Source organism: Cupressus sempervirens, chromosome 6, assembly GCF_028749045.1.
Source record: "Cupressus sempervirens isolate cs-2001-9-10 chromosome 6, ASM2874904v1, whole genome shotgun sequence".
Lineage (NCBI taxonomy): Eukaryota > Viridiplantae > Streptophyta > Pinopsida > Cupressales > Cupressaceae > Cupressus > Cupressus sempervirens.
Window position 1 is genome coordinate 331,844,384 of NC_143123.1, and position 27,879 is coordinate 331,872,262.

The 27,879-nt window shown below is 35.6% G+C and overlaps 1 protein-coding gene across 1 annotated transcript in view; it reads left to right on the forward strand.

The window, feature by feature from the left end:
- Positions 1 to 3,949: 3,949 nt before the first annotated feature.
- LOC149552507 (farnesyl pyrophosphate synthase 2-like) overlaps positions 3,950 to 27,879 on the forward strand; it is a 60,053-nt gene continuing 36,123 nt past the window's right edge. Inside the window, exons 1-7 of the mRNA XM_089788089.1 lie at positions 3,950 to 4,155; positions 8,505 to 8,529; positions 8,808 to 8,923; positions 9,161 to 9,247; positions 17,858 to 17,974; positions 18,068 to 18,156; positions 20,574 to 20,625. Of these exons, the coding sequence (XP_089644215.1) occupies positions 4,006 to 4,155; positions 8,505 to 8,529; positions 8,808 to 8,923; positions 9,161 to 9,247; positions 17,858 to 17,974; positions 18,068 to 18,156; positions 20,574 to 20,625 (636 nt within the window). The 5' untranslated portion in view covers positions 3,950 to 4,005. The remainder of the gene's footprint in view (positions 4,156 to 8,504; positions 8,530 to 8,807; positions 8,924 to 9,160; positions 9,248 to 17,857; positions 17,975 to 18,067; positions 18,157 to 20,573; positions 20,626 to 27,879) is intronic.

The following is a 27,879-nucleotide window of genomic DNA, read 5'->3' on the forward strand; positions in this document are numbered from 1 at the left end:
GAGGAGCAGGAGGAGGACCCGAATGCAGTCTAACATCCTCTCTGCAAAAAATAATGCAATGCCCTGAATTCCTATAGTTGAGCACATATTGTCTAATCTTTTGATGCCCATAATAGTGAGTATGGTGATGTAGAGGAAGAGGAAGGTTGCCATGAACTCTGCAATTCTTGCCCTCCATAAAGACCATGACTTGAACTCCCCTGGCTCAAACAGTGGTGCAGGCCTTGGTTCTACGTAGTCCTTCTCCCTTGTTTGGGCAGCCGTTCATTCGTGTAGCCAGCCCGATATTCGATATAAAACGAAAACAATAACCTTTTCAAGGTAACGCTTGGCCCAGTGGTGGGGCCTGCAATACTAAAGACTATATATTTAAACAGAAACAATAACATGCAATTCAAATTTCTGCTGCACGAACGAAGTTTTCAAAGCAACTACGAAATGGATAAGTTTTCCAAGCAATCCAACTTTTTGGTACAAAGCCAAAAAAAACTCATAAGTCCGATCATCCATTATTACAATAAAAAAAGTCACGACGAAGTCTGTTTCTCGGACACACACACACACAAACACAACCAAATTTCAGCTAAAATAAAAATGAAGTTAGAATGACATTCAAAACCTCAGCTACAAAATGGTAAAATGCACTGACAAGTACAAAACTCTGTTACAAAACAGTAAAATTCAGTGGACAATTCCAAATCTTCGACACAAACCAGATTAAACTTTTCAAAAAGCCGAAAAACTACTAACACGTCCATGACTAGGAGCAAAACCTTAATTAATCACACTAACAATTCCGATTTCCACTTCGAAACAGAAAGAATCACTATCGCAATCCAACTTCCCCAATACAAAAAATCGATCCTTTACCAAAAATTGCAGACAAGCTTAGACAGAAATCCTCCATTTTCACAAACATATCCAGTAGTACAAGACATAAAAACATAGTTAACTAGACATGAATCAAAAGTTTTGACAAGAAAGCAGAAATCTTTTTACTAACCTCCAAAGCTGGAGAGCCTATAAGACTGATAGAGGAGTGAGATATCTATAAATTTATATTTTGTTTTTATCAACAATATATCAAAACAAGAGTAAAAAAAATATCTAGATAGGAAAACCCTTTTGGCGGCAAGCCTGCCAAAGGGGGTTAGATGAAAATTAATAGAAAATAAGAAGTAACCTGCACAAATTAGAGCAAACAGAAGTTAATCAGGTTTGGCGGTAAACCAGCCAAACCCAAAAAAAATTTCAATTTCTTCCATCTTAAGAAGATTAAAGAAGAAATTAGTGAAATCTTTCTCAAGAGTCTCCTTCGAATCGTACCTTCATGCAAACACTCAAAACAAAGATTAAACTGCTCTGATACCATGTTAGAAATGGATAAAGAAATATGTAAATAAACAAAAAACTAGGAAAGAATCTAAGTGAGTTAATGCATGAAAAGATATTACCATAAAATAGGAGAGAGAAAGCTTCAAGCTCCAACACCATGAGACAAGATATTTGGAAAGGGGAAAGCAAAGAAAACCCCTTGTGATATTATGAATGAGGCATGAAAAGCCTAAGAAGAAAGAGAGAGAGAGCAAGAGAGCAATTGCTCATACAATAATTGAGAAGAGGAAGAAACCTCATTAGAAATGAGAGAGGAGGGCCATCTCTTAAATAGAGATGAGAGAGAGGAGTTAGAATGTAACTCCCATGTCTACGAATGCCACCATTCATAAGTGTGTGAGGTCAAGTGTGAGATTCCTCTTAAGGAGGAATAATCTAAATTACAAATTACAATAAATATTTGTCCTCACATATTCCACTAGATGACAAAATAAGATGTAGTGGATAAAGGAAAAGAAATAAATATATTAGGATACCTTGGCTTATATCCTAAAATATTATAACAATAAAGAAAGGAGGTCTAACCTTGGTTTATAAACACACCAAGGAAAGATTACAACTTCTAACACTCTCAATGCTGTCAGGATGTAGATCTAAGACCACTTCTCCGGTGACACTCTTAACTACCCTTTCATCAGGAACAAAGTGTCAAGACAAGGTCATGACCAATTCAGCTGATTGTACTAACACATGATGTGACCCTGCATTCACTAATCTGGATTAGATCAATGTGGAAACCAAGGTTGACCTTTATGTTGGATTGTTGCAAACTCTCAAGAATTCTCCCAAGTTTGTGTGTCCGAAGTTAGTATCTTTGATCTCAATGTACTCATCATGTAATCTCAACTTTGGGGGTACGCCTTGAAACTTGAAAACAACTGGTTTCACTGCTGCTCCAGATGTAGACGCCATCTAATCACGCTACTTGCACATTAGGAGAGAAGAAAATATCATCAGTCACCAGATAGCGAGAAAAGAAAATAAACGATGTAAGAAAAAAAAGTCCCCCTTGGGGACTTATTTATTTATTTTGATTTATTTTGTTTTTTTCAAAGTTTTAATTTTAATTTTTTTTTTTTCTCATTTTTTTATTGATTATTATTATTTTTGACTCTAGGACTAACTTTTAAACGAATTTCTCTTCTCACGACTCTCGAATTTTGAGTTCGGGAGTCAAAAAAATTTAGGGGATTCCCATTCCTAGTGAGGAATGGGGCATGTGTTGTGAACACCACAACAACACGTTGAATGCTACAATCCTTGTAGGAGCAACAATATAATTTATTTTTTAGATGTTAACACCCAAAGTGCATGTCTGATGCAAAGTATCAAGTATGATTTCCCTATCCCTACCATTCCTTGTATGATCGTGTGGAGGGGTTTATTGGAGGAAATATCATTATAATGCTCTTTGACAGTGGCAAGTACTAGTTCTTGTTTAGGAGATAATGGATATAATGGAGCTTGCTCTAGTAATATGGAGTGGTCATCTACTTGGAAACTTTGAAATTGTTGCACGACATCATCCCCTTTTCTCCTTTTCCTCTTCTCTCTTAGTTTTGGCTCTTACTCTCATATCCTCAAATCCTTAATAATAGATCACATTTGTATTCTTTTGAATTTCTTCTCATCCTAATAATGGACAAGGAAGTGCAATATTTAAATCTTAATATTAAAAATATATACATAATTATATCTAGAAACACTCCCATCTTTAAAAGTAATTCCAACTTATAACGATATATTTCTCATAATAATAGTTAACAAATTATTGTAAATTTAAAATAGTTGTGAGTTACTTAAACATACTTAGCAAGGATGGTGACAATATGTGAAAATATATTCCTTAACTACGATATCCACCAAAGTTCATGCCCCTAAAAGTATTATTAGATTACATGTGACTAATTAATAACTTTAAATAAACAAGATCCCCTCGCTTGTCTTTACTCTATCAAAAGATGATTTATATTTTTATTATCTTTATATTGTACTAACTCCCAAGAATATGAATATCAATCTCTATCTAATCCAATAGTTTTTATTTAATATTTAAAAAGAAAAAGGAAAACAAAGATACGCTTTCTTTCTCCTCCGCAAAGTATCATAGGATCTTTGGTGTAAAATCTATGATTAATCACATTTCAAACATTTTAATAGCACCCTTTCGTCTTTCCCAAGGAGGTGATGGTGGGTGGAGCCGATATGCTCTCCTTCCTCTAAACTCAATAATAATTAAAAATTTAGGCTAGTAGAGCGTGGAAAATCCATGTGCGAAAGATTCGGAGCCTTGTAAGCTTATGAGCACCTGAAAAAGTGTTGCAGGGATGGCGAGGTTTGATTGGGAGGAGGCTTATATAGCAGGGTCAATAGCACGTTCTATGCCCATCATGACCACTGACTACTCGTGGAGCGACTTTGAATTCTCTTTGCTCTCTTCAATTTGGGTTTCATCGAAATCATAAGAAATCATTAAAAAATTTTGTTATCTGCGTCACGTGAAAACTACAAAGATTGGTTTGTCTACAAATACCGAGAAGTAGCGGAAATCAGTGTGAATCTGAGCAGTAAGCAGTAAGCAGTGAGCAGTTCTCTGAGGCTGGTTAAGAAATGGATTCGAATGGCAATGCTAGTGCTAATGCGAACGCCAAAGTTGAGATGAGATCGAAATTTCTGCAAGTTTATGATCATCTCAAGGCTGAGATTTTAGCTGATCCAGCCTTTGATTATACCGAAGATGCCAGCCAATGGGTTGACAAGGTATTTTTAAAAGTTTATCTTGTTTCTTCTCATGCACTAAGTTTAAGTTGTTCTGTTGTTTAATGCATCAATTTACGGTGAACGCCGTTTTCTTTCTGTTGTTGCTGGCGAAAATGCTTGATTTGGCTTCATTCAGACCTTGGGCTTTTTTTTTTCTGCGTGGTTTTGGTTAGTCTTTAATATGGAGAGCTTGCGTATTCCCTTTTTGGTTACAAGAGTGAGACCTAGCTGCATTGGGCCTTTGATTGAACGATCTTTGCAGATCTGCATTAGGGCTGAAAAGATATTCTGAATCGAAGAGAGAGGTTAGAGCTTAACGATTCATCACAGAGCTACAAAATCCGGGGTCATTTTTTAGTGATAGGAATTGCTGTTTCTATATTCTCCTCCTCCTTGCAGCTACATAGCCCTTTTCCCGTCCCCACCTTCTTGCTGGTTTAGTTTTAAGTTCAGATGACTATCACAAGGCTTAGATAGAAGTTAAACCAATGATTTATGCACGCCAGTCGAGACTCATAGTGTTATATCTGGGGTCATATATTATAGATTCTTGACTTTTGACTTTCATGTGTCGCCCAATTTTTGCTTGGTTAAATGCTATTTTCCGTTCCCATAAATCTATTGTTAGTCTTTCCAGCTTAAATAAGTTGAAGAATTACTTGACCTTCTTGTTTATTTGGGAATCGCCTGCCAGTCTTACTCCTAGATGAGAGAGGCAGGGGATCGCCTTTTATGCTTTGTTCCCTTAGGGGTACCAGCCGTGTGCAATTTGAGTGATTACTTCTGACATTGAACTCTGTAAATTATAATTTTAGTCGAGTGCAGCAATCTTCATTTCATTATGTGTACATATGTACGACACAATTTGTATTTGTGCAAAACATAATCTGAAACATGTGAGACTCTTGGGATATGTTTTAAATCCTAATACTTTTCTCAATGCTCATAGTTATTTGATTTTCCACTGTTCATATTCTGTCTTGTGGACAGAGGCTGAAGCATGAGCTGGAAATGTTTCTCATTTTTTTGTTGTTGCAAATATTTGATGCAAAATTGCTGTTGCATGCCCTTTTCTTTTTTAATAGCTGCTAATATGCATCTATGATGGTTGTCCTTGAAATCGGATGGCTGCTCTTTACTGATATAATATATTAGGGACATCAGATTTTCACATTATATAATATTAATTGCTGTTATTTTCAGGTTAGATTGTGCAGATTTTTTTAAGATAAATGTTTCAGATTAGTTGGGATAACACTTTGTGATCTATTATTAGAATGGTAAGAGTGTTACAGGAGATGAAACTAAATTATATGTACTCCAAATGAAAATAAAAAGAAAGGTTGCACAGAGATCAAATTGATAGGGATGACTAAAGCAAGCCCCAAAGATAAATAAACAACAAAATAAAAGCTTGATAAGGAGAATTGAAGAATTTGTGGACCTGTTCCACGCAAGAAGGATAACGTATATTAAAAACATCAGATAAGAAGCTGGAAAAAGAATAGAATAGGCAGCCATAAAATATGCAAATAAGCTTGCCAAGTTAATAATTATACATATGCGCACACAAATATTTCTGTAGTTAGTGGGTTGGGTAATGTGCAAAAGCTTTATTGTATTCTGTCATTTTATGATTCTCTTCTTTCTTCTGTAAACCATTGCCTTTCTCTCTTGTAGCATCCAGTATTTCTTCACTCAATCTGAAACACATAATTTTTTCTATGCCTAATTGCATAGCAGTAGATAAGAATGATTCAGTAATGAATTAAGTTGAAACATTGCCTCAATTTATATCAGCTGATTAAAATGAAACAACAATGGGGTGTTGTCAAGTGGTAAGACAGCAGGTTTTGGTCCTGGTATTTGCAAAAGCTCATTCTATGGTACCTTATTCCATAATTCATACTTTGTTCAGATTTTGTAAAGAGCAAATGAGTAAGTTGTGTTTGTTAGCAATTCACTAATTAGAAGTCACCAAAAATAAAACATTAGCTTCTGTACAATATCTAACATGTTTAATAGTATTGCCTTGGGGAATTTTAATTTGATTATAGAGTGGTTTGGAATTTTGGGTTACATAAATATTTACAAGATGAAAATGCTATAGTAAAATTTAAGAAAGTAGAACTATTTCTGTTAGAAATATTGGTGAAAGATTATTTGGAAATGCATTTGCAGGAACAATGTAAAGATGCAAAAAAAAAATCTAATTGATAAAAATATATAATCAAGATTCTATTCAAATCATCTCACATTTATTAATTCTAATAGATTTTGTTTTTCTACGTGTTTTCTCATTTTTGAGTTAGAAGAAACTTGGCATTCTAAATGATCTATAATAGAGAAGTTAATGTCCATAAGTCATCAAATGTCATTATCAACTAAGATTTCAATTCACTCTGAACTAATCATTGTCAACTAAAAGTTTAATGCACTCTGAACTTGTCATTTTTAGAGTTGGTTCACATTCTGCACGAAGACCTTTTTGTTTTACTAAATATTACAAATAAAGAAGGGTCTCACAATTCTTACACAAAAAACAATAAATGACAATGATTGATTCGATGCGCTGTAACTATTGGTTTGTAACAATTGATTTCAGTGCCTTACGAAATGATTTGCTCTTACCATCTAGCTAGCAAGTTATGTCGAAAATGGCCCTCAAAATAGTAGGAGATTGATTTGAGGTGGATTCTCCACCAGATACAAGGGCGTACACTGAAGAGTAGATTCTTTATCAGGATGGAGGAAGATTAAAATGATCCCAATTGAATATTTTCTTATATGGGTTTTGTTTTGTTATTTAGAGAATCCTTGTTGTCCTCACATATTTTCTTATTATTTTGTTCTACAAAGGATTTCTTATAGAGAAAGATCTCACAATTCTATGGGGATGGTGAATGCTCTTGCTGGAGGATTGATGGCACCATGTACTCATCCATGGTGATCTTTTCCTATACCAGCCATTGACCAACACATGAGTTTTCACTTAGCAGGAAATTACCTCAAGGCCTCACACATTTGGCCATGTGTACACATCCATGTGCTCCCCCACCCATGTACAGCCACATTACACATGCATAATAATGTACTTCGACATTGCGACAGATGCATTCATGACATTCAAAAGACAACTCAATGTCAAGAAGGAAAAGACAACCAGTTGGATTGTCCTGACATTTCATTTTTATAGTGAATATTAGTTAATACAGGTCCATACATTCTGCTGTACTTCTGCAAAACTTGCAATGAGACTTAAGCAGCACCTCTGTGAGAATAAATAATTAAAATTATCTTGAGTTACACTCAGATCCTGTGTCTTTAATGATAAATACAATATTTGGAACCAAGATTACTGAGGGGTTCCCTTACCATGTAACATAACGAGTCATCAATGTATCAACAATAGAAAAAGTCAGTGGACACATGGCATTATAAAAGAAAAACTGATATAGAGGAGGAAGCAATTGTTTGGGATTAAGCAAAAAAATAGGCATCTATGGGTTGGGACCAAGCAAGAAAACAGTTATCTATATATTCCTTTACCTTGCACTGTGGTACTCATGAAAAAACATTTCATAACCATGTGGATAGCAGATTCCATGGTTTAGATGTCCTTTAAATTAAGATCTTGTGCATGATAAACTAATTTATCCCATGCACACATTCATCACATTAAACCCAAATCTCATTAAACAGGGCTAATAATGGGCATTTATGAGATACTGTCTTGGTTCATCCTAGTCAGATTTAAAGATTACTATGAATGTTGTTGATACAATAGTAGTTATGCACAATTTAGTAGGGCTAACCTGGTTTGGATGGTTTCCTGGGGGAACAGAGGTATTTTAGGGACTGTAAACAGATCAGAACATCTTGAAATGTATGCTATGTATTGGCTACTGCATTTGTTTAGGAACTTTGTGTCAAATAGCATTCTATTTAGATTCTGCATAGAGTAATGATAATTTTGAAACTTGTTTTTGAATCTTTGGCTATGCAAATGCTGCAGGTTTCTCTTTGAATTGTACAATTATACGGGTCTCTGTATTAATCATAATATTATTGCATGACAGGCTTAAGTATACAAGCCATTGGCAAATACCGGTCCATATTTTGAATCTAGAACACTTCTTTTGATGGGACTCTCGGTGTTTGTGAATTGTTAGTGTCTAGTTTTCTGTAGATTTTTGGTAGAACTGAAGCTGCCAAGACTTGACTCAGTTGAAATTTAAGACCTACATTCATCACAATTTCTTGGAAAATGATAATTATTTTTTTCCCTGTTTCACATCTGACTTTTATTTTGGTTTGTTTTGGTCCTACCCCATGTTTGGTGCAAAAAGATGCTGGACTACAATGTACCAGGAGGTGAGTCCTTTGTGTTTCTTCATTTTTAAGAATATCAAGTGCATCATAACATTCTGTTATCAAGTGATGTAATATAATCTGCCTCACAAGAATTAAGCAGCAGATGCTAAAGTTTGCAATGGTGTGGAATATATGAAAGTGTGCTGATAAATGTTTTCCCTGTTTAGAACTGAGTATTTAAAATATTTTATTTGATAAATATTAATAGTCAAAATAGTATTGAAATGTTTAAAAAGGTGCAGGAGATATGTTCTAATTTGATTACACTCTGTATACAGGAAAGCTGAATCGAGGACTGTCTGTAATTGACAGCTATAGTCTGCTAAAAAAGGGAAAAGAATTATCTGAAGAGGAAGTCTTTCTTGGATGCGTGCTTGGATGGTGTATTGAATGGGTTTGTTTCTCTATTCCTATCTGTGTAGCAGTTCATACAATTGACATTGAAGCATGATTTAGTATCTTCTTCCAGGATTCTTGGGTTGGTAGGTTCTTTAAGATACTGACCACAAAAATCAGAATTATTATAACGTGTTTGCCTGTTATTGTATTGTCGCAGTTTTTAGATTGTGGTAAAAGATCCCCAAATGGCAAAAAGGCATAATTTGACATTCAGATCATGTTTTTATCACAGCTTCAATCATACTTCCTTGTGCTTGATGATATAATGGATGGCTCTCACACAAGACGAAGTCAACCTTGTTGGTTCAGATTGCCTAAGGTGCATGCTTTTAGAACTCTCAATTATCTTTTTCCTCCTAGTTTAGTTGCAGGAAGAGAGAATTAAACAATCATTTGCACATAAATTAGTTGCTCTGATCTTTTTTATTAGGAGTCTGTTCTCTGTTTAGAATTTTGTATTTTCATGTGATGATATGTGTCGGTTCTATCTAGACTAATCCATTGACACTTTTTCCCTTCATTTTCAAAGTTTTATCTTTTTTTTTTCTGAATGTCCTTTCATGTTATGTGTTGGACACTTCTGTGGCCCCAGTACTAGTCTTTTACTTTATTTTCTGTTCGGACTGTTCTGTCCTCTATGTAGATATTGAATCCATCTCACTATTCACGTCTTGTTCAGGAGATCCTTGATGGATTATATTACCAGCAATTATATATAAATAACCAATTCAAAGGAAAAACAATTTGTGGACTATTTGTTAATCAAAGGGAAAATGTTGCAAAGCTATCTTTACCATTGCCAATGTAGATAGTTTGGCATAAAATGAGATGGTAGTCAGACTTGGTTAGGATAGAATGACACACCCAATCTGTACATAGTATCATGGTTAGAAAGAGGAAATCAAACATTGGCAAATGAGAAATGTTCAGTCAACTTTTGGGGCATGTAGTGATGAAGCTTAGTGTGACATTATGACTATGCAATTTTGTTGTGTGTCATTAGGAGGATCATGGCAATTTGATTGGAAAGTCATATATGATGGAGGAGCAAATACATATACCTTAGAAAAGAATGGGAAAGAAATATACATTGAGCCCATTGAAAGAAAAAGAAGCGGAAGTGTACAGTAGATCCACAGTTTTGAACTTTTGATATCATCCAAAATATAATTTTTAGAAATGGCAAAAGAAGGAGGTTTGCTTTGCTCTCATTCTCAAATCAAATCAGGTTGGAGGAACAGAAAAAAAGAGTGGAATTTGAAGATACGTGAGGGATTTAGTGAGTGATTATAAAGAGATTGTGATAAATAAGCTCCTAGATGTATCACCGCCAGTGAAATGCTTTAGTTAGTGACCATAGCTTTGAGCCTTAGATCATTCTTACCAAACAAAGCAATGTATGTTTGACACCTGGGTAAAACTGAAAGGTAAATTAACGAGTGTAAGAATTGATGGTAAAGGGTTAATTTGAGAGAGTTCAACCTGAAGTTTAATCAATGTTGATACCCAAGAAAGGCATGCAATGCAGGTTCTATAAAGGTTCTAGGACAACAAATAAAATCACAATCAAGTACAGATATCCACGGCCTCAAATGGATAATTTAATAGTGTTTTATTGGACAAAAGTAGTTAACAAAATTAATGTAAGTGTGCATCATTAAATATGAATTTGGGAAGGAGATGAGGAGTAGCACAATTCAAAACCAATCAAGGTTCATACGAAGAAATCGTTATGCCATCGTTTGGTTCATATGAAGAACTTGTTTTGCCATTTGGATGACCAATGCCCTAAGTATACTCATGATATTCATCAATCAAGTGTTGAAACAATGTGGGGAGATATATTTGGATGAAATTTTTTTAAACAAAACAAAAGAGGAACATTTGATGTAACTGTATTGCAGAGATTAAAGGAGGAGAACTTACTTGTAAATTTGAAAAAATGTAACCTGATGAAGATCAATTTGATATATTTGTGTTTTTTAATTCAAAAGGTGGGCTGAGGATGGACCTTGAAAAGGTGAAGACAATGTTGAATTGGTGAACACCAAAAACATGTTCAGGGTATAAGAAATTGTCAAGGGTTATCCAACTTTTACCAGTTCATTTAAAACTTTGGTGGTATATGTGCACCTATAGTGTGTTAGGAATAACAAGGCAACACTCTCAACAAAGGTCGAGGGACGGGATCAGTTGCATGATAAAACTTGATCTACTAAATCATTTGCCACTATAACAAACTAGATCTAAAAGATAAGCATTAAGGCATAAAGAACAACACCATAACACATAACACCAGATTTTTAACATGGAAATCCTGTAAGGGGAAAAGCCACGATGGGGATCAAACCTGCTAGATAATGCACTAGCACATAAATCCTGTAAAAGGTACAATGGACATGCACATGCCTTCAGGCTCATTGCCTTGAGCTCACTGCTCAAAGATAAAAAAGGCAACAACCCTGGAATGGACAACAATTCGCTGTGGACAACAATCCACTGATTTATGAATTGATTGATAACATCTCTGATATGCCAATACAATTCTAGTTGAGTTCAATAGATTCCCCTCATACCTCTTCCTTCAATCACAGATATAACATGCTCACACACCTTCGCATCTCATACACTTATCGCATCATCCATTGCTTCCAATTACAGAATGATTTCATCTTTTTATACAATGCACCAACATAAACAAGGCCGACTTCAATCATGACCTTTAATCAAATAATCAATGCTATCCAAGATTATGTCAATAAAGACATAGCTAGGACCTAAACAAATAGTCTCCCACATGCCACATGCCACAATCCATAGATCACACTCACAATCCAATGCAACATGGTGCTGACCAAGTGGGCCAAAAATACATCAACACGCTTCATAAAATCTTTTGAATTCAATCACACAGCCCAATGCGATCCAACAACAAGAATAGGACACCATTAAGAAACAACACCAAGCATCATGAAATACCACAACAATAACAACAGATCTTAGAATCCATGAACAAATATGCACTGTTCATCATGAACATTATTTAGTGGTCTCTGTTATAGAAGAAAAATAGCTTGCATGTCTCTAAATCATCGAACATTGCAGCCAAGGACACATATCCAACTCCTAACCATACCACTAGGTAAGCACCAAGAAAAATTGTATAATTGATCTGTATCGATCCAAATACATCAAAACTGTAATCACCAGAATAACCAGAAAAGGCTAATAACCAGTTTCTGATCAACACAGTGTAGCTCACTTGAATCATAACAACAATTTTGCAATCCAACAGTGGTCATCTACGAATATCCATGAATACATCTGCAACTGCGCACCATCTGATTCTCAATAAATAAATTATCCAATCTCACAACAGAAACATTGCCAAGAAGAGAAATATGTTGACATCAATGACAAAACGTTCATACCAGAACATATAATGCAATCTCCTGCAACAATTCCTACAATATCCCAACATAGTGAAGGTTATAAAGGTAGATAAAACATAGTTCAAATGGATAGCTGCAATAGGTAAAAGTTTTTAATTGTTGAAATAGAAATTGATAGAACAAACAGTGTTGGCAAAGTGCTCCAAGTTGGTTGTGATGCTATTGTACGTGTTGTTTTGAATCTAATGGGAAGATTTGACACATATATCAATGAGAAACTAAAGGATGCCAAGAAAAAGGAGAAGGATTGAGAGTTTTATGCAAGCATTGAAAAATGCAATGAATTATTTTCTTTATTAGGAGTTTTTGTTGTGAGATTTTTAAGCCTAGCAATTCATAAATGGACAAAGTTAAAAAATCAGGGACATATGAAATGTATAGGATTTCTCCAGAGTTATTTTTATTGTTTTAAAACACAAATGTGGAAAACCAAGTAGGGCTCCAAATGCTTTGAGTTGATGATGTCTTTTGATGACTCAATTGCAACTTCAAATGATTGGATTGATTCCATGAAGGAATTAAACCATGAAGATGAAGACTTTAAGGATGTATGTGAGGCCTGCAAAAATTCAATGATATGTATAGAACAACATGATTGGGATTCTTTGTGCAAGGGGATTGTTATTTATGGGACATCAGGGAAAATTTGATGAAAAGAGTAATGTGGTGGAGGATCAGTAGGATATTTCAGCACAGATGAGACACTCATTCAATTCAGTGAAAGAAATAATCATCTGAAGATGGGAGTAGAGGTTAAGAGGTTTGTGTAGGGATGGCTGATTCATTAATATGGCATAAAAAGACGTCAAAAACCTAGGTTTTAGCCAACTGTTGCTAGTGTTGGATAGACAATGGGATGACTCTACTTAGATTGACAAGAATCTAAAAGTGTGAAGATTTTTTATTTGTTGTTGCTAACAAATTTTCAAAGATGGTAAACTTTATTGCTTGCAAGCAAGCAGATAATGCGAGGATTACTGTAAACTTGTTCTTTAGAGAGTTATTCAGGTTGTATGGGTTGCCTTAAAGCATTGTTCTATATAGAGATAAAAGATTTGTTGGGCACTTTTGGAAAACCTTGCGGAAATTTGATAATTAATTTTTAGCTCAATGAACTGTCCAAAATTAGATGGTGGAGTTGAGGTTGTTAATTGGAACCTTTAAATTTATTTGTCGAAAGTCGAGCTTGCATATAATACGTTATCAAACATCAGCATGACAAATACATTTCAAATAGTGTATTGGTATAGTCACAGGAACATTATAGAATCGAGAGTAATTGCTGATTCAAGGTGAAAGAATAAGTAGACGGTTTCATAGAAGATTGGAAGGAAATACATCAAAAAATGAAGAGGAACCTGGAGAAAGGGAAGTTGGAACTTTAAACATGTCAATCTCAAGAGGATAGAGGAGTATCAATTTGGAGAACTAGTAATGATTTCTCGGAAAGAGGAAAAGGGGGGAATTTAATATATTGAAATAGAAAAATCTTAGTTTGAACAAGATTTAAATTTTTTTGAGGAAAGCTTATGGAATTGAGTTCCTCGTGTTAAATGGCGTTTCTCCAATATTTAATGTAACATAGTTTATGAATTTTATTAGTAGACTGTTGGTGATCAAGAGAAACTTATTCTGCAAGTTCTTGATTGGAAGCATCAACTGTTGGAGAAGAATTGAGAGGAAATTGAGATAATTTTGGATTCCAAGATTGTCAAAAAGAATGTTTGAATTAATTGGTTAAATGGAAGGGTAGGGGTGATGGAGGATTCTATAAGCCTAAATTCCACATAGATTGGTTGCGTGGTTCACATTCTTGAAGAACTTGAATTTAACTAGTGAACAAGGGCTTATAGTGCCGTTCAGTTACTCTAGTTGTTTGAAGCAAAATCATTCTAGGCATGGGGCAATTAACATCCACAAGACAAAACTAGTATTTTTTTTCTTCTAAATTTTGGAAGCATTCTCAAAAGGGGACAAAAGGATGTGAAGGATTGAAAAACTTAAAAGGTCAAGGGTTGAGTAAAACCAATCGATTTCATGGTTTTCCAGTGATTGTTACTAAAGAAATTAAAAGTTTAAAGAGGGGGTTGGAACATAGAATTGCAGATTAATCTTTGAAATACAACATACCATAAAAAACATATTTTTGGGAATGACTTGAATTTTATGTAGATTATATTGGCTTTTATGAAGACTTCATTTTCTTGTGGGTAACCATATTGGCAACAATGACCCCTAGCCATATTGGCAACAATGACCCCCAGCTGCCTAGTAACAACATTCATTTACTAATTATAACTTGCTAATAACAACTGAACATCATTTATTGACTTACATTATTAACTTATTAACTTATTAACTAAGATATAATTTTGACTTACTAATAACAACCTAACATCAGTTATTGAACATTTATTTACTAATTTTTTAACTTACAAGCTATGATGTAACATTTTCAACATTCCCCCCTATTACATCATATAGAGAAAGGCGGGAACATTGGTACTGGATTTGAACAAACTACCCAAAGAGTTACTCACAAATAAGGACACATGTAACTGAACATACGAGTGGATGTAATTGAAACACTCGCTATTGACAAGTACATCATTCCTCTTTTGAATCGAGACACATGCACTTTCCACAATTGAAACATTCTACTTGTGAATCAAGTCATTCTCACCATCCACAATGCAGAGCACTCATGTGAACTGAGATATACTCCACATTCATAATTCAACAATCCATCTTTGATCTGAGACATACTCTGCATCCACAGGTACAAAACCAGGAAACATATTGCAAAAGTCCCCTTGCTCCAAAGGGGAAATGATATGAAGAACTGGTGTCTCTGAAGTAGTGTATCTGTGTTTGTTGGGATGCCAATTCAAGATGGGAATGCGTCTTCATCTTCTTTGCAAGTCACTCAGTCTTCTCTCCAACCTCTAGGTTTTATCAACCGGATGTAACATGCAAACTGCTGCAAGCTTTGAAACAGAAGCAAAAGTCTTCTCTGTCTTCATCTTCTTTGCAAGTCACTCAGTCTTCTCTCCAACCTCTAGGTTTTATCCACCGGATGTAACATGCAAACTGCTGCAAGCTTTGAAACAGAAGCAAAAGGTTACATGAGAAGAGCAAACATTATTAGATTTTAAGTGTCAATTTCAACTAAAAATGCAGCTTGTACTTTACATTCCTTAATGTCTTGCAACTATATTCAATAGTTATATCATCAAAGAAAACTAGTCTTACATCTTAATACTTGAAAAATAACATTTTTCAATCGTATTCATAAGAAATTTCCTAAAGACCACCTAATTTTTTATTGTCTTTCATGCATGCCGCCTGTCATACAAATTTGGATAACTTAAAAGAACAACCTCTTTTAAATGATTTATATCATACACTAAAATATCTCTCCTTGTTTAAATTTTCTATTTATGCAATTTTACAGGTTGAGCCACCTCCTTTGTATAGAGCATAATTTAATACCTTTCGAACTAAAGCTACCCGTCCTTTTTTTTCTTCGTACCTGCCAAATAATGAATATTTGAAATTTGCCTTTCAAATAAAACATTTCTGCAACTTTCTTTGTAATCACACAGCTTTAAAAAAAATGCCCTGCTTGATTGCACAGCGCATCATGGTGTTGTCAGCGACAGAAGCAATTCAATCACAATATGCTTTTTTCAAAATTCTGGTTACAGACACATTACTGCATATTTCCAGCCATGCTATACGTAATTTGAACTATTGTCAAGTCTATCACCTGTGGAAATGAACAATATTATTCATGCATGGAATAACAATATTGCAGACACATTACAAAATAATTATTAAGGATGAATATAAAAGTTTGACTACAACTGTTGTTTGAGTGGCATCACTAATCAGCTATTCGCTTTTATAAATGTTTGAAATCCAATAATTTGTAATGATAAATATTGCATACTGTAGTCTGTTACAAATGGGAAGTACAACTTACCGATCTACTACTGCTTTCTCTAACTGCCATTTATTCACCTTTCATTTCCAAGGAAACCTGGCTTCATATTCACAGGGCAATGACCAGATTCTCTTACCTGCTCCGGTGGCACACAGAATTGCTGAGTAGTCCATGAAACACAATGATTCTGAGAATGAACTAGATCTTTTACAATAAATAACACTGTCTTTTATAAAGCCTCTAGCTTTCTCATGTGTACACATTGATTTACTAACAATGTCTTACAACAGCTTAACCTAATTTATTGCTGAATTTTTATTACTAAATTTTCTAACTTACCAACAAAGATGTGAGCGAATGTAAGTTACTGGTTGCCTGTCATAAATTTTCAAATCTGCTTTAGTTTTGCTCGTGGTTCCTTGAATGTTTTTAAATCTAAATTAAAACCACTATAATTTTTCATCTTCATGGTGCATCAGGGATATTTGTATTAGATCTGAGTTTTGGCTACAAGGACAAGGCCACCAATAACTGTATTTTCTATTTTTGATTGCATCAGCTACGTCAATCACACACACAATTAACAAATGGTATTCTCAAGGTGTGAACAATTGACAAAGAAAATGATTGCGACTTAACTTTTTTTCAAAGAGTCCTTGAATTCATTTCAAATTACATAAATTGTGGCTCTTGAAGACCTATAGACCACTAGGCTGACAAGCCTTATAATAATCTCTTACATTCTGCACTGAGACAATCTCCTATGCTGTCAAATTCTGCTCACATTTGGCAAAAACAAACCCTTAAAGTAGAAAAAGAACAATGTAAAGCAATCTTGGACTTTGAGATTTGCCAATTTTCTCAATGATTTTATCGACCTTCGACAACATAGCTTTTGGTTGTATGATTCTTCTGCTCTTGGTGTTTGGTTGATGATTGCAATAAACTAGTTTCTGCTATTGGGACACTGTATAGATACTTAATCATTGCTTGCAATGGAGGGTAAAGAGAGCAATGTTGGAATGAGTTCAAACATTGGCAAAGGCACTCTGAAAAAATGCATCAGGGGTTGAGATAATAAAATACTAATTTGAAAGTTATAATTAAATTTTAGTTTGTACACATCTTTTTTTTTTTTTTTTTTTAGACTGCAGGAATCGGTGCAACACGGCCCCCCTATAAACTGCAGTGCGCCTGATAAACTTTTTAACGTGACTGGTAGCGTTGGCGCAACACGCCCACCAGTACCACGAGGACGGGGGAGACTAGAACCCGTGACCGACCCCCTGCAACAGGGAAGATTTAGCCAACCGGGCTAGGGCCCCGCCCTAGTTTGTACACATCTTGAATAAGTAATAACCACAATATTTGATAATATCATAATTGTGAGGAAAAAATTCTACTTGTCCAATAAACTAAGATTTGTACCGACATGTAGTAGGAACTTAATGTCATTTAATGGTGCCTGCCTTCATTTTATTTGGTATGAGAAAATAACTTAACTGGGTGCTTCCAAATTTGTTCTCTGCAGGTTGGTATGATTGCTGCTAACGATGGAATTTTGCTTCGTAACCATATATGCAGGATTCTTAAGAGACACTTTCGTACTAAATCTTACTATGTTGATCTTCTTGATTTATTCAATGAGGTAAAATTTGCTTTAAATGCATCAGGTATCTTTCATTTGCTGTGATTTAGTGTCAGAAAAAATAATTTAAATCCTTAATCTTGTTTCATGTAGGTTGAATTTCAAACAGCTTGTGGCCAGTTGTTAGATTTGATTACCACCCATGAAGGAGCAGTGGATCTCTCGAAGTACAAAATGCCAACGTATGTGATAAACCCATAAACATAGATATACCATGTGAGGCATGGTTTTTAAATAGTCAAACTATGAGATTTCTAAATTTAAATTGATAAAAGGAATCAAACATGGAGTAAATTGTGAATCCCTCAGTAAAAATTTCAACAGTCGGTGCTGTCAGGTTATAATATCAACAGTCAGTGGTTTCAGGTTGTGGAAGTTCATATGATGGACCTTTACTTATTTTGACTATCAACCTTTCTTTAATGCTTTTGTTTTTGCATCGCAAAGCTTCTGGTTTTGGTATGTGTTTGGGAATGGGTGTCCGATGAAGTGATTTTTAGATTATTTTGTGAAATAGGTTCTTTAAGACTTGTGTATGCCTTCCAAAAAACGTATAAAATGTAAAACATTGCATGCCATTTTGGGATGGTGATGGCAAGAAACATGGACACATGTTGGGGATAGTGAGGGATGAGAGTGCTGTTTTTGAGACAACTGGAATCCTGACTAAAAAATAGAGAAAATTGAGAAGTATAGAAAATAATAATTTATTGATATGATAACACATTCACCATATTCGTTATATAACCCTCTTAGATAACATTAGAGCTGAATTGAGAGTTCATGTGGGATTCGACATACAAATTAACAAAACTTCGTTGTGCTCATTTGGGTTTTTATTGTCAATATGCATTTAAACGTAAAGTTGAAAGGCTACAACTACAAAATAGTAGAATGTAGAAAATCTGAAAAGCAATATAATGTATAGCAACCAGATCTCTTGCTGATTCACATCATTTTCATCTGCACCAAAATCTGATTCATTCCCAGTAGGAGGGATTATTTCATCCATTGGAACCCCAACCAATCTCTTGTGCCTCTTCATCGATTTATGGCATCTGTGGGAATAAGTTCTGTTTGCAACAAAAGAATTAGTAACTTGTGAAAGTTGGCAAGTGACAAGCATCCTTACTTCACTTCATCTTTGCCATGCCATGTATACCATTTGGTAGCATTTGTTTGAGTTAATAAGGCCTTGTTTAATCTTAGACTTTGGTTTGTTAAGTGTTGCGCCCCAAAGATTGACAAAAAACAATCGATTTCTATCGAAGTAAAGTCGCCAGCTCAATGCTATACATCGTTTGAGTTTTCATGAATCCATCTTTAACCTCTTCATTTTTGGAAGGATACGTTCTCCCAATTCTTGGTGCATACATAGCATATAGGATTTAGAGCATATATTGACATTTGAAGTGGGATGGTCATCATGTTTCATTTCCCCATTTTCACAATGGGATTGATATCCTCAGAGAATTGCAAATAAGTGTTCTAGCTATGAATTACTTGTTCTATCTAGCCAATGTAGTCAAAGGTCTCATAAATCTCAGCAGGAATAGGTGAGCCAATATTAGCACATCTAATCATCTGCACAATAGGTGAAATGAAGGAACACATAAAACTAGAAACAAAAAAAATCAATGAAGAATAAGACTCAAACGAGAGAATGAAAGAAAAAGTTTTCAAAGTATAAAATTTGAATTACAAAAATTAAAAATTATATGCAAGTTACAATCAGTAATAATACAAATTTCTTACTTCATCTTTAGCTTGGCATGCATTCCTTTATCTATGTTCCCCCCTGTTCTTCTCCCCTACTTTCTATATACCATCATTACTATATAGCTTCCCACACCTCAGTCATCCTCTCTAGAAAAATGAAGTAATTGCTTCTCTCTTCTCCTTAAGTTCTAGTATTTCTTTCCTTGAAAACGTTGTGAAGAGAGCAAATGGGATGTGGTGGTTGAAAATGAACATTTGCATATTTCCAGCTTTTGTCACAATTTTCCTCACTTAATGTATCTTCCATTTCTTCCTATTTTTTTAATGCATTAACACAATATGGTTCCAAAAAGAGAGTTCTTGTAACCACTCTCCAGGATCATGCTAGCTACTTGCACAAATACACTCTAAATCAATGAGCACCTATACAACGTTTATGGCCTCATCCTCTTCTATGGTCTCTCACAAAATTTGAAATTGTAAGTCTTCATCTCTGAACTTCCCTAAACAATCAATGGGTACACAAAGTGGGCCTTGATCAATTGTTGGTTGGTTTGTTCTCATTCTATATAAGTTTTTTGGAAAATGAAATTGATCACCATTTCTCCATTTGAAAATGCTATGTTGTGTTGATATTTGTTTTTTGAACTCTATTTCTAGTACTTAAATTAAATCTTGCAAAAGAATTCAAATTTTCATACTTATTCTTGCGTTAAACATTAGCAATTTTATCCCAGCAATAATATGTTAGCACTCTTGAAACCTTAATATGTTTCTTTTCAAATATTGTAAAGTTTCATTGTAAGCTGAATTTTTTTAAGATATGCGAAGTGAGTATCACTTCTGTTCTTCTGACTAACAATGTGGAATTGTGATGCAGTTATCTTCGTATTGTTCAATACAAGACTGCCTACTATTCTTTCTATCTCCCGGTAAGATATTATTGGAAATTTTCTTTTCCTAGTGTATTGGTAATAGTATTCTTTTTTTAATTTGAATATTTTGATTAAAAAGCACACAACAATGTTTTTCTTCTTTCGGGGATTTTGGAAAGAGAAGATATTCATAATATTCGTATCTTGCATCTACTAAGCAATTTTTGGTATAAATTTACAGCTGGTTTTGGCCATTTATTCTTTCAATCTATTAAAGGAAGGCATCTTAGCTTGTGGCCTTCATAGTTTTATTTACATTTAGTGTATTTATGTTTCTCTTCTTACAAGTTATAGTTTAATTGTACAGTGAATTTTGTGTTGTTCAACTATTTAAAAAAATGATTAGTGTGCTCTTGTTAATAATGAAATGTAATTTATTTAATTCTGGTGTCCTCAACGTTTATAGGACACATACTTATAAGAGGCTTTGACCACACTCAGATATAAGGAACACCTGCTTGTGTGAATCCTTGTGACTTCCATGTGATATCAAAGACTCTTTAACTTATCTTTAAGCATTAGATCACTATGAAAGCTGCATGCGAAGCTTTTATCCACAGCAAGATTCTCTTCCTCCTGACTACATGATCTTTCTCCATTATCTAATTACTGTAGTTAAAAGCTATTTCAGGTAATTATCTGCTATGCTTTTGACTTGCTTTCACTTGTATCAAATGCTATGGACAATAAAGTGAGAATATTCTCACAAATGTTCCTGTTAAAATGCAAGTGATTGCTGCAGATGAAATAACATTGTTTGTGAAGTCTGTATCTTTCCAAATACAGCAATCTCTCTCCATTTCTATTGAGAATAAGTCTATTCATTAATTCTATATATATATATAACCTTATATATAATAAACACATTATATCTCATATATAATTATTTATAGGTTAATCCAACTAAAGCTATAAAACATTAACACTCCCTCTTAGCTAGGAAGGATAAACATACAATAGATATTACACCATTGGTAATATTAGGAAATCACATCAAAGAAATCTTTGATCAGAAGACTTCCAGTATATAATATCATATGGGTAGTGGCCTATCAGAATATCAACGCATGATATTCACCAAATACTCTTTTGATATCATATTAGGTAACATGAGTATTGGCCTATCAGAACATCAATCAAATGATATTCACCAAGTACTTTGAGTGATGGCCTATTAGAACATCAACTAAATGATATTCACCAAGTATTCAATGCAGTAACGGCCTATCAGAATATCAAGGCAAGATATTCACCAAATACCTACCATATATCTATCCAAACAACTTATAGACAGTCAATTTAATGACTTCTAACACTTAGTTGTTGATTTACAAGATAAAGCCTTTCATGATCTATTTCAAAATTTACTCAAAATGTATATCATGATATAAGTTATTGTAAGGTCCTCACCTTCCAATAACTTCTACAAGTACGAGTTATAATCATTTGGAAGTCATCACTTCCTCATGACGTACACAGGAGGGTTCTCATACACATGAAGTTACTACAGATACTATCATGTGGTGTTGTCATGGCATCCACCATGGATCATATCAGAGAATAAGGTTTTCACCTCAAACGTATGTCTCATAGACAATAATGTATTACAAAGGATTGTCCTTGGGAGTTCTTCTTCATGAAGAAATACTAAGCTTTTGACCTCCTTGTCAAGGTTACTATTAAAATATTAAAACTCCCTCTGAGTCTGATAACAACTTTTCTGACCTCTTAGTTCAAGGTTGTCTTTGATGAAGTGTCAGACTCCCTCTGAATCTGTTATCATCCTTTTAACCTTTTGGCGACAAGTCATGTCATGCTTTCCTAGTTCAATAGGTAACTTGATAACATAAGGCCTTTTAGTCTACATACATGAAACTTTATCCCATGAATCATAGTCCTTTATCTGCTATAATTTCTAATCACTAGAGAATCGATATCAATATGATCTATTTCCTCTAGATCAATGCAACCAAAATCATTGAAAGTGGATTGAAGCACATCTTCTTTATGCTCCCTCTCATTGTCCAAGGTTGCCGCTAATGAACTGTCTGACTCCTTAATATAGCAGGATACTTCATTATCTTTATCATCAAAGATTTTCAGTTGAAGAGCCTCACATTTCCAGCATGATCATCAGATGACTAAACAACTCAAGATCAAAACTTCATAAGATTGAGTTCTACACAATATTTAGCAGCATGTGTAAAGCACCAATCTTCTTTTCTTGCAAGAACATCTCCAGAGACAAAGGAAAAGATCAAGGCAAATAGCTCTTATAGTATGTATAGAAATACAATTGAAAGAGAGTAGATAAATTGAAATACTCCAAAGCTAGAGAATACTTATCTGTGCATTCTTGATACAAGTTGCTCCAGTGAGGATCCATATGCAACAAATCAGAAATTTTCTCTAGATAAGTATTTTCCAAACAATGGGAATGGAACATTGATTATTATTCCCCCCACAATGTGAAATTCCCATTCTTAAATCTTTGAACAACATATTTTTCAAGAAACTAGGACAATTATGATAGGGAAGAAAAATTAAATCCATGAGTATAAATATTTCACTCTCTCAATATCACTGTGATGTCCTTAATTAGTATTACAATAATAGATAAGTCGTCTATTATTAGTTAATGGTTATCTATTGTAAATATCTAGTTAGCTTTAGTTAGCTTTCACTTTTTTAGCTTTATCTGTTAGAATAGAATATTTCTATTCTTTTTGATAGTTTCCTAAGGAAACATCGCTTTATTCTTTTGTATAAATTGACCTCTTGGTCTCTGTTAATAACAAGCAAGTATTTTACCAATTACTTCTGTAATATGGTATCAGAGCTAATACTCGAAGTTTTTTCAAAAATTCTATAATTTCTTTTTGGAAATTATTTGCTTCAAAATTTTCAGAATTTTTTTTGCGATTTCTCAAAAATATTTCTAGGATTTTCCATTTTTTGAAGAATTCGTGTGTTCACTGTCATTTTTCAGCTGCTGAAAATCGCAAATCTGGAGGTTGTTTTTCTGCAACTTGGATCCTCATCGTATTTGAAAATCACGAGCTAGGGTTTCAGTTTTGGCATCTGTTTTTCTGCAGTCAAGGAACAACGTTTTTGAGGGTGAAATCACAATTTTTTATGCTAAAATCTCTTTGCCTATGCTGTCTCAGGCAAAAATGTCCCTGTTCTGATCAAAATTGTCTTTTTCAGACCTGCAAACACCATTTTTCTGTTGCTTTGACCTTCAAATCCGCCAACTAGTTTTTTTGGCTCGAACCCTAATTTTTGGGGTTAGAAATATTTTTTGTTTGTAAATTCTTGGTGGGTTTTTCGAGAGCTCAATTGGGTTGTCGTCCATTTTTCTGGGTGCCTCATTTTTTGTGCCTCAATTTTCGAGCCAACGGATTTAGAAAACGACAGCATATTCCTTCTGGGTTTTTCGAGCTCTCTTTTGGGTCACTCTTTGATTCTTCTGGGTCTTCCATATTTTTACCTCGAACAATGTGCCTTCACAGATTTTCATTGAAAGACGTACCGTGGCATCTTTGACAAATATTTTGCTCGAGCATAACTCCAAATTCAATGGTCGCAATTATGGAAGCTGGAAGCAGCGCATCATCGCAATCTTTGAATATCAGAACACCGATCAACTTGTTCTGGGTGTTACGAAGTGTTTGACTTCTCCGGGTCCTGATCAAGATACACGGGATCTGAATAACCGAGAGGCAGTAATGCTGCTCAAGTTATCCGTGGTTGATGATCAACTTTCTCAGATTCCATCCAACAAGACAGCTGCCGAAATCTGGGCACACCTCAAAGGTCTTCATGAGACTTTTGACAAGAGCAGAGCCTTCTTTCTGAAAAACACTTTATTTTCTATTGTCATGGATGAGCGGACCACGCTCCAGGTACACCTGAATCGGATTCAGGAAATTCGTGATCAACTACTTGCCATTGGTCGCAAGATGGAGGAAGAGGATATTGTGGTAATCACTCTTCGGAGTTTACCAAAATCCTATGAGCATTTTATCGAGACTCTCAACATCACATCTACTGGTGTTGATCTAAAGTTCACTGATCTCTGCACCCTGCTGCTTTAGCAAGATCGGTGGAAACAACAGTTCGGTAGCAGCTCCAATTCAACCTCCACCGAGCAAGCCTTTGCTGCGAAACCCTTTCAGAAGGATAAGGGCAAGTTTCAGCAACCATCTCAGCAAAAGTCTTCTGCTCCAGCATTTGATGGTACCAAAAAGAAGAACATTCAATGCAACTACTGTTTGGTCACATGAAGGTTGAATGTTGGAAATGCTTAGCTGCCCAGTCTAAGCAATCCGGTTCGCAACCCAAAGCGAACAGTGCAAAGCACATTGAGGAGGCAGAATTTTTCTTTTACGCCTTTATGGCTAAGAGACCTGCAGATCATGTGAAGTCGTCTGCTTGGTACATTGATTCAAGTGCCTCTCGACATTTCACTCACCGCAGAGATTGGTTTACTGACTACTAGCCTTATTCAGATTCTGTTATTTTTGGTGGCAGAGAAGAGTACATAATTGTCGGTAAAGGCAACATTTAGATTCAGTCTGTTGGGAGGAATCTCATATTCCTTGATGTGTACTACATTCCAGGGATGGAACTAAATCTACTCTCAATCAGTCAGTTGCTGCGACATTCTCCACACTTGGCAGTCACCTTCAGTTCACATTAGTGCACCATCACTGATCGGGCGACTAAGTCTATTGTTGCAATTGGTCTTGAGGATCATGTTCTTTTTAGACTTACTGATTCTGTTGATTCTCAGGACTTAGCTATGGCTGCTCAGCGATCTTCCATCAACACACTTTGGCATCAACGATATGGGCACTTAAATGTGCATTATCTCTCACAACTTGCTCGGGATGAACTTGTTCTTGGTTTGCCAGAGATTCAAACTCAACACCTTAGAGTTTGTGACGCATGTCAGGCTAGGAAGCGACATCGCACACCTTTCCCTAGTGGCGATTCTTGACGAGCTTCTCAGGTACTTCAGCTTGTTCATGCTGATATCTGCGGCCCTATGGCCACTCCTTCTGTTCTTGGGTACAGGTATTTTTTGTTGTTTGTAGATGATTTCAGTAGGAAAATGTGGGTGTATTTCCTTAAAAAGAAATCCGATGCATTTACTCTATTTCAGAAGTTTAAACCCTTAGTTGAAAAAGAGTCTGGGAAATCTATTATTACTCTTAGATTAGACAATGGGGGGGAATTTTGTTCTGATGTTTTCTCTAGCTTCTTGGATACACATGGCATCCAACGCCAGTTCACCACATCCCACACGCCACAACATAACAGTGTAGTTGAACGTCAGAACAGGATAATCACCGAGATGGCTCATTCCATTGTCGAACACAGACATGATCCGACGCAGTTTTGGGTAGAAGCAGTTAACCCTGCAGTTTATCTGTTGAACCGGTCACCCACAGTGGCGGTCAAAGGTAAAACTCCGGAAGAGGCCTGGTCAGGTCGCAAGCCCAGAATTAGTCACTTGAAGGTTTTTGGCTCTCTTGCTTTTGTTTGGATCCTTGATGCTTCACGCACCAAGTTGGATGCCAAGAGTCAAAAACTGATGCTTATTGGATATAGCAGTCTTTACAAAGCCTACCGCCTGATTGATGTTGAGACATCTCATCTCATATATAGCCGTGATGTAGTCTTTGATGAGCAGCGAGGACCATTCATGCCTGTTTCCCCTGTTCCTGATCTAGCAGACCAGCCTATGTAGGCTCATGATTTGGGAGTTCGACTTCCATTAGGTCCACCTGATGGGAGGGCTCCAGTAGCTCTTGCAGCTCTAGTTATTCTAGTGATACCTGTACAGACTCCTCCGGCTTCTCCTATAGGATCACCTCGTTTTGAAGATGCTTCACCTGAGTTTGATCCAGCTTCTTTTGATGCGGATCTTGCTGATCAAGCATCTCCTAGTATTACTATTGGTCGTTCTCCTATCCGGCCTAAGTGGTGGACTAAGACACTTGCTGATCTTCATGATGATGAGCTTGTAGATGGGAGAACTGCTCGGAAAAAGAGCAATACTACAGATTTTGTTAACTTTGCTCTTATGGCCAACATTCACAGTGTGTTTGAACCTCAAACATATTCTGAGGCTAAAGGAATTCCAGAGTGGGAACAGACCATGACATTTGAACACCAGAGCCTGCTGAAGAACAACACTTGGGTCCTTTTTGATCTTCCACCAGGGAAGAAACCCATTGGCTGCAAATGGGTCTACAAAATCAAATACAAATCAGATGGTACTTTGGATAAGTACAAAGCTCGTTTAGTGGCAAAGGGCTTTTCTCAGCATCAAGGCATTGATTATGAGGAGACCTTTGCTCCTATTGCAAAGATGGGCACCATCAGATTAGTCCTAGCCATGGCAACACAGTTTGGCTGGAAGGTCCATCAGATGGATGTAAATAGTGCTTTCCTGAATGGTGATCTCCATGAAGAGGTCTACATGACGCAACCTCCTGGTTTCAAGGTTGATGGTAAAGACCATCAGATTCTCAAATTAGTAAAAGCTCTCTATGGTTTGAAGCAGGCCCCTCGGGCATGGTACATCAAGATTGATAAGTACCTCAGTGATCAAGGCTTCAAGAGGAGTTCTTCAAACTCAAATTTGTACATCAAGACTACTGACAGTGACATCATCCTTCTGGTTATCTATGTGGATTATCTGATCATCACTGCCAGTTTGACATCTTTGATTCAGGGAATCAAATAGAACTTATGCCAGTCTTTTGATATGATTGACCTTGGGCTCATGCATTATTGCCTAGGTGTTGAAGTTTGGCAACAATCTTCTGGTATATTCATCTCTTAGTCCAAATATGCCAAGGCCTTGTTAGACAAATACCGAATGCAGGATTGCAAACCTGCATCTACACGGACACCTATGTAGAAAGGTCTCAAGTTATCAACAGAGTTTGATTCTCCTTCCTTTGATGATACTACATATAGGCAACTAGTAGGTAGCCTCATCTACCTCTCTACTACTAGGCCTGATATTAGCTTCGCAGTCAATTATATTTCACGGTTTATGACAGCTCCTAAGGCTGATCATTGGATAGCAGCAAAGCGTGTGCTTCGTTATGTGAAGGGCACTTTAGATTATGGACTTCTGTACTCTCGAAGTTCTAATCCTAAACTCAGTGGGTTCACATATTCAGATTGGGCAGGCTCGGTTGATGATAAAAAGTCAACATTTGGATATGTGTT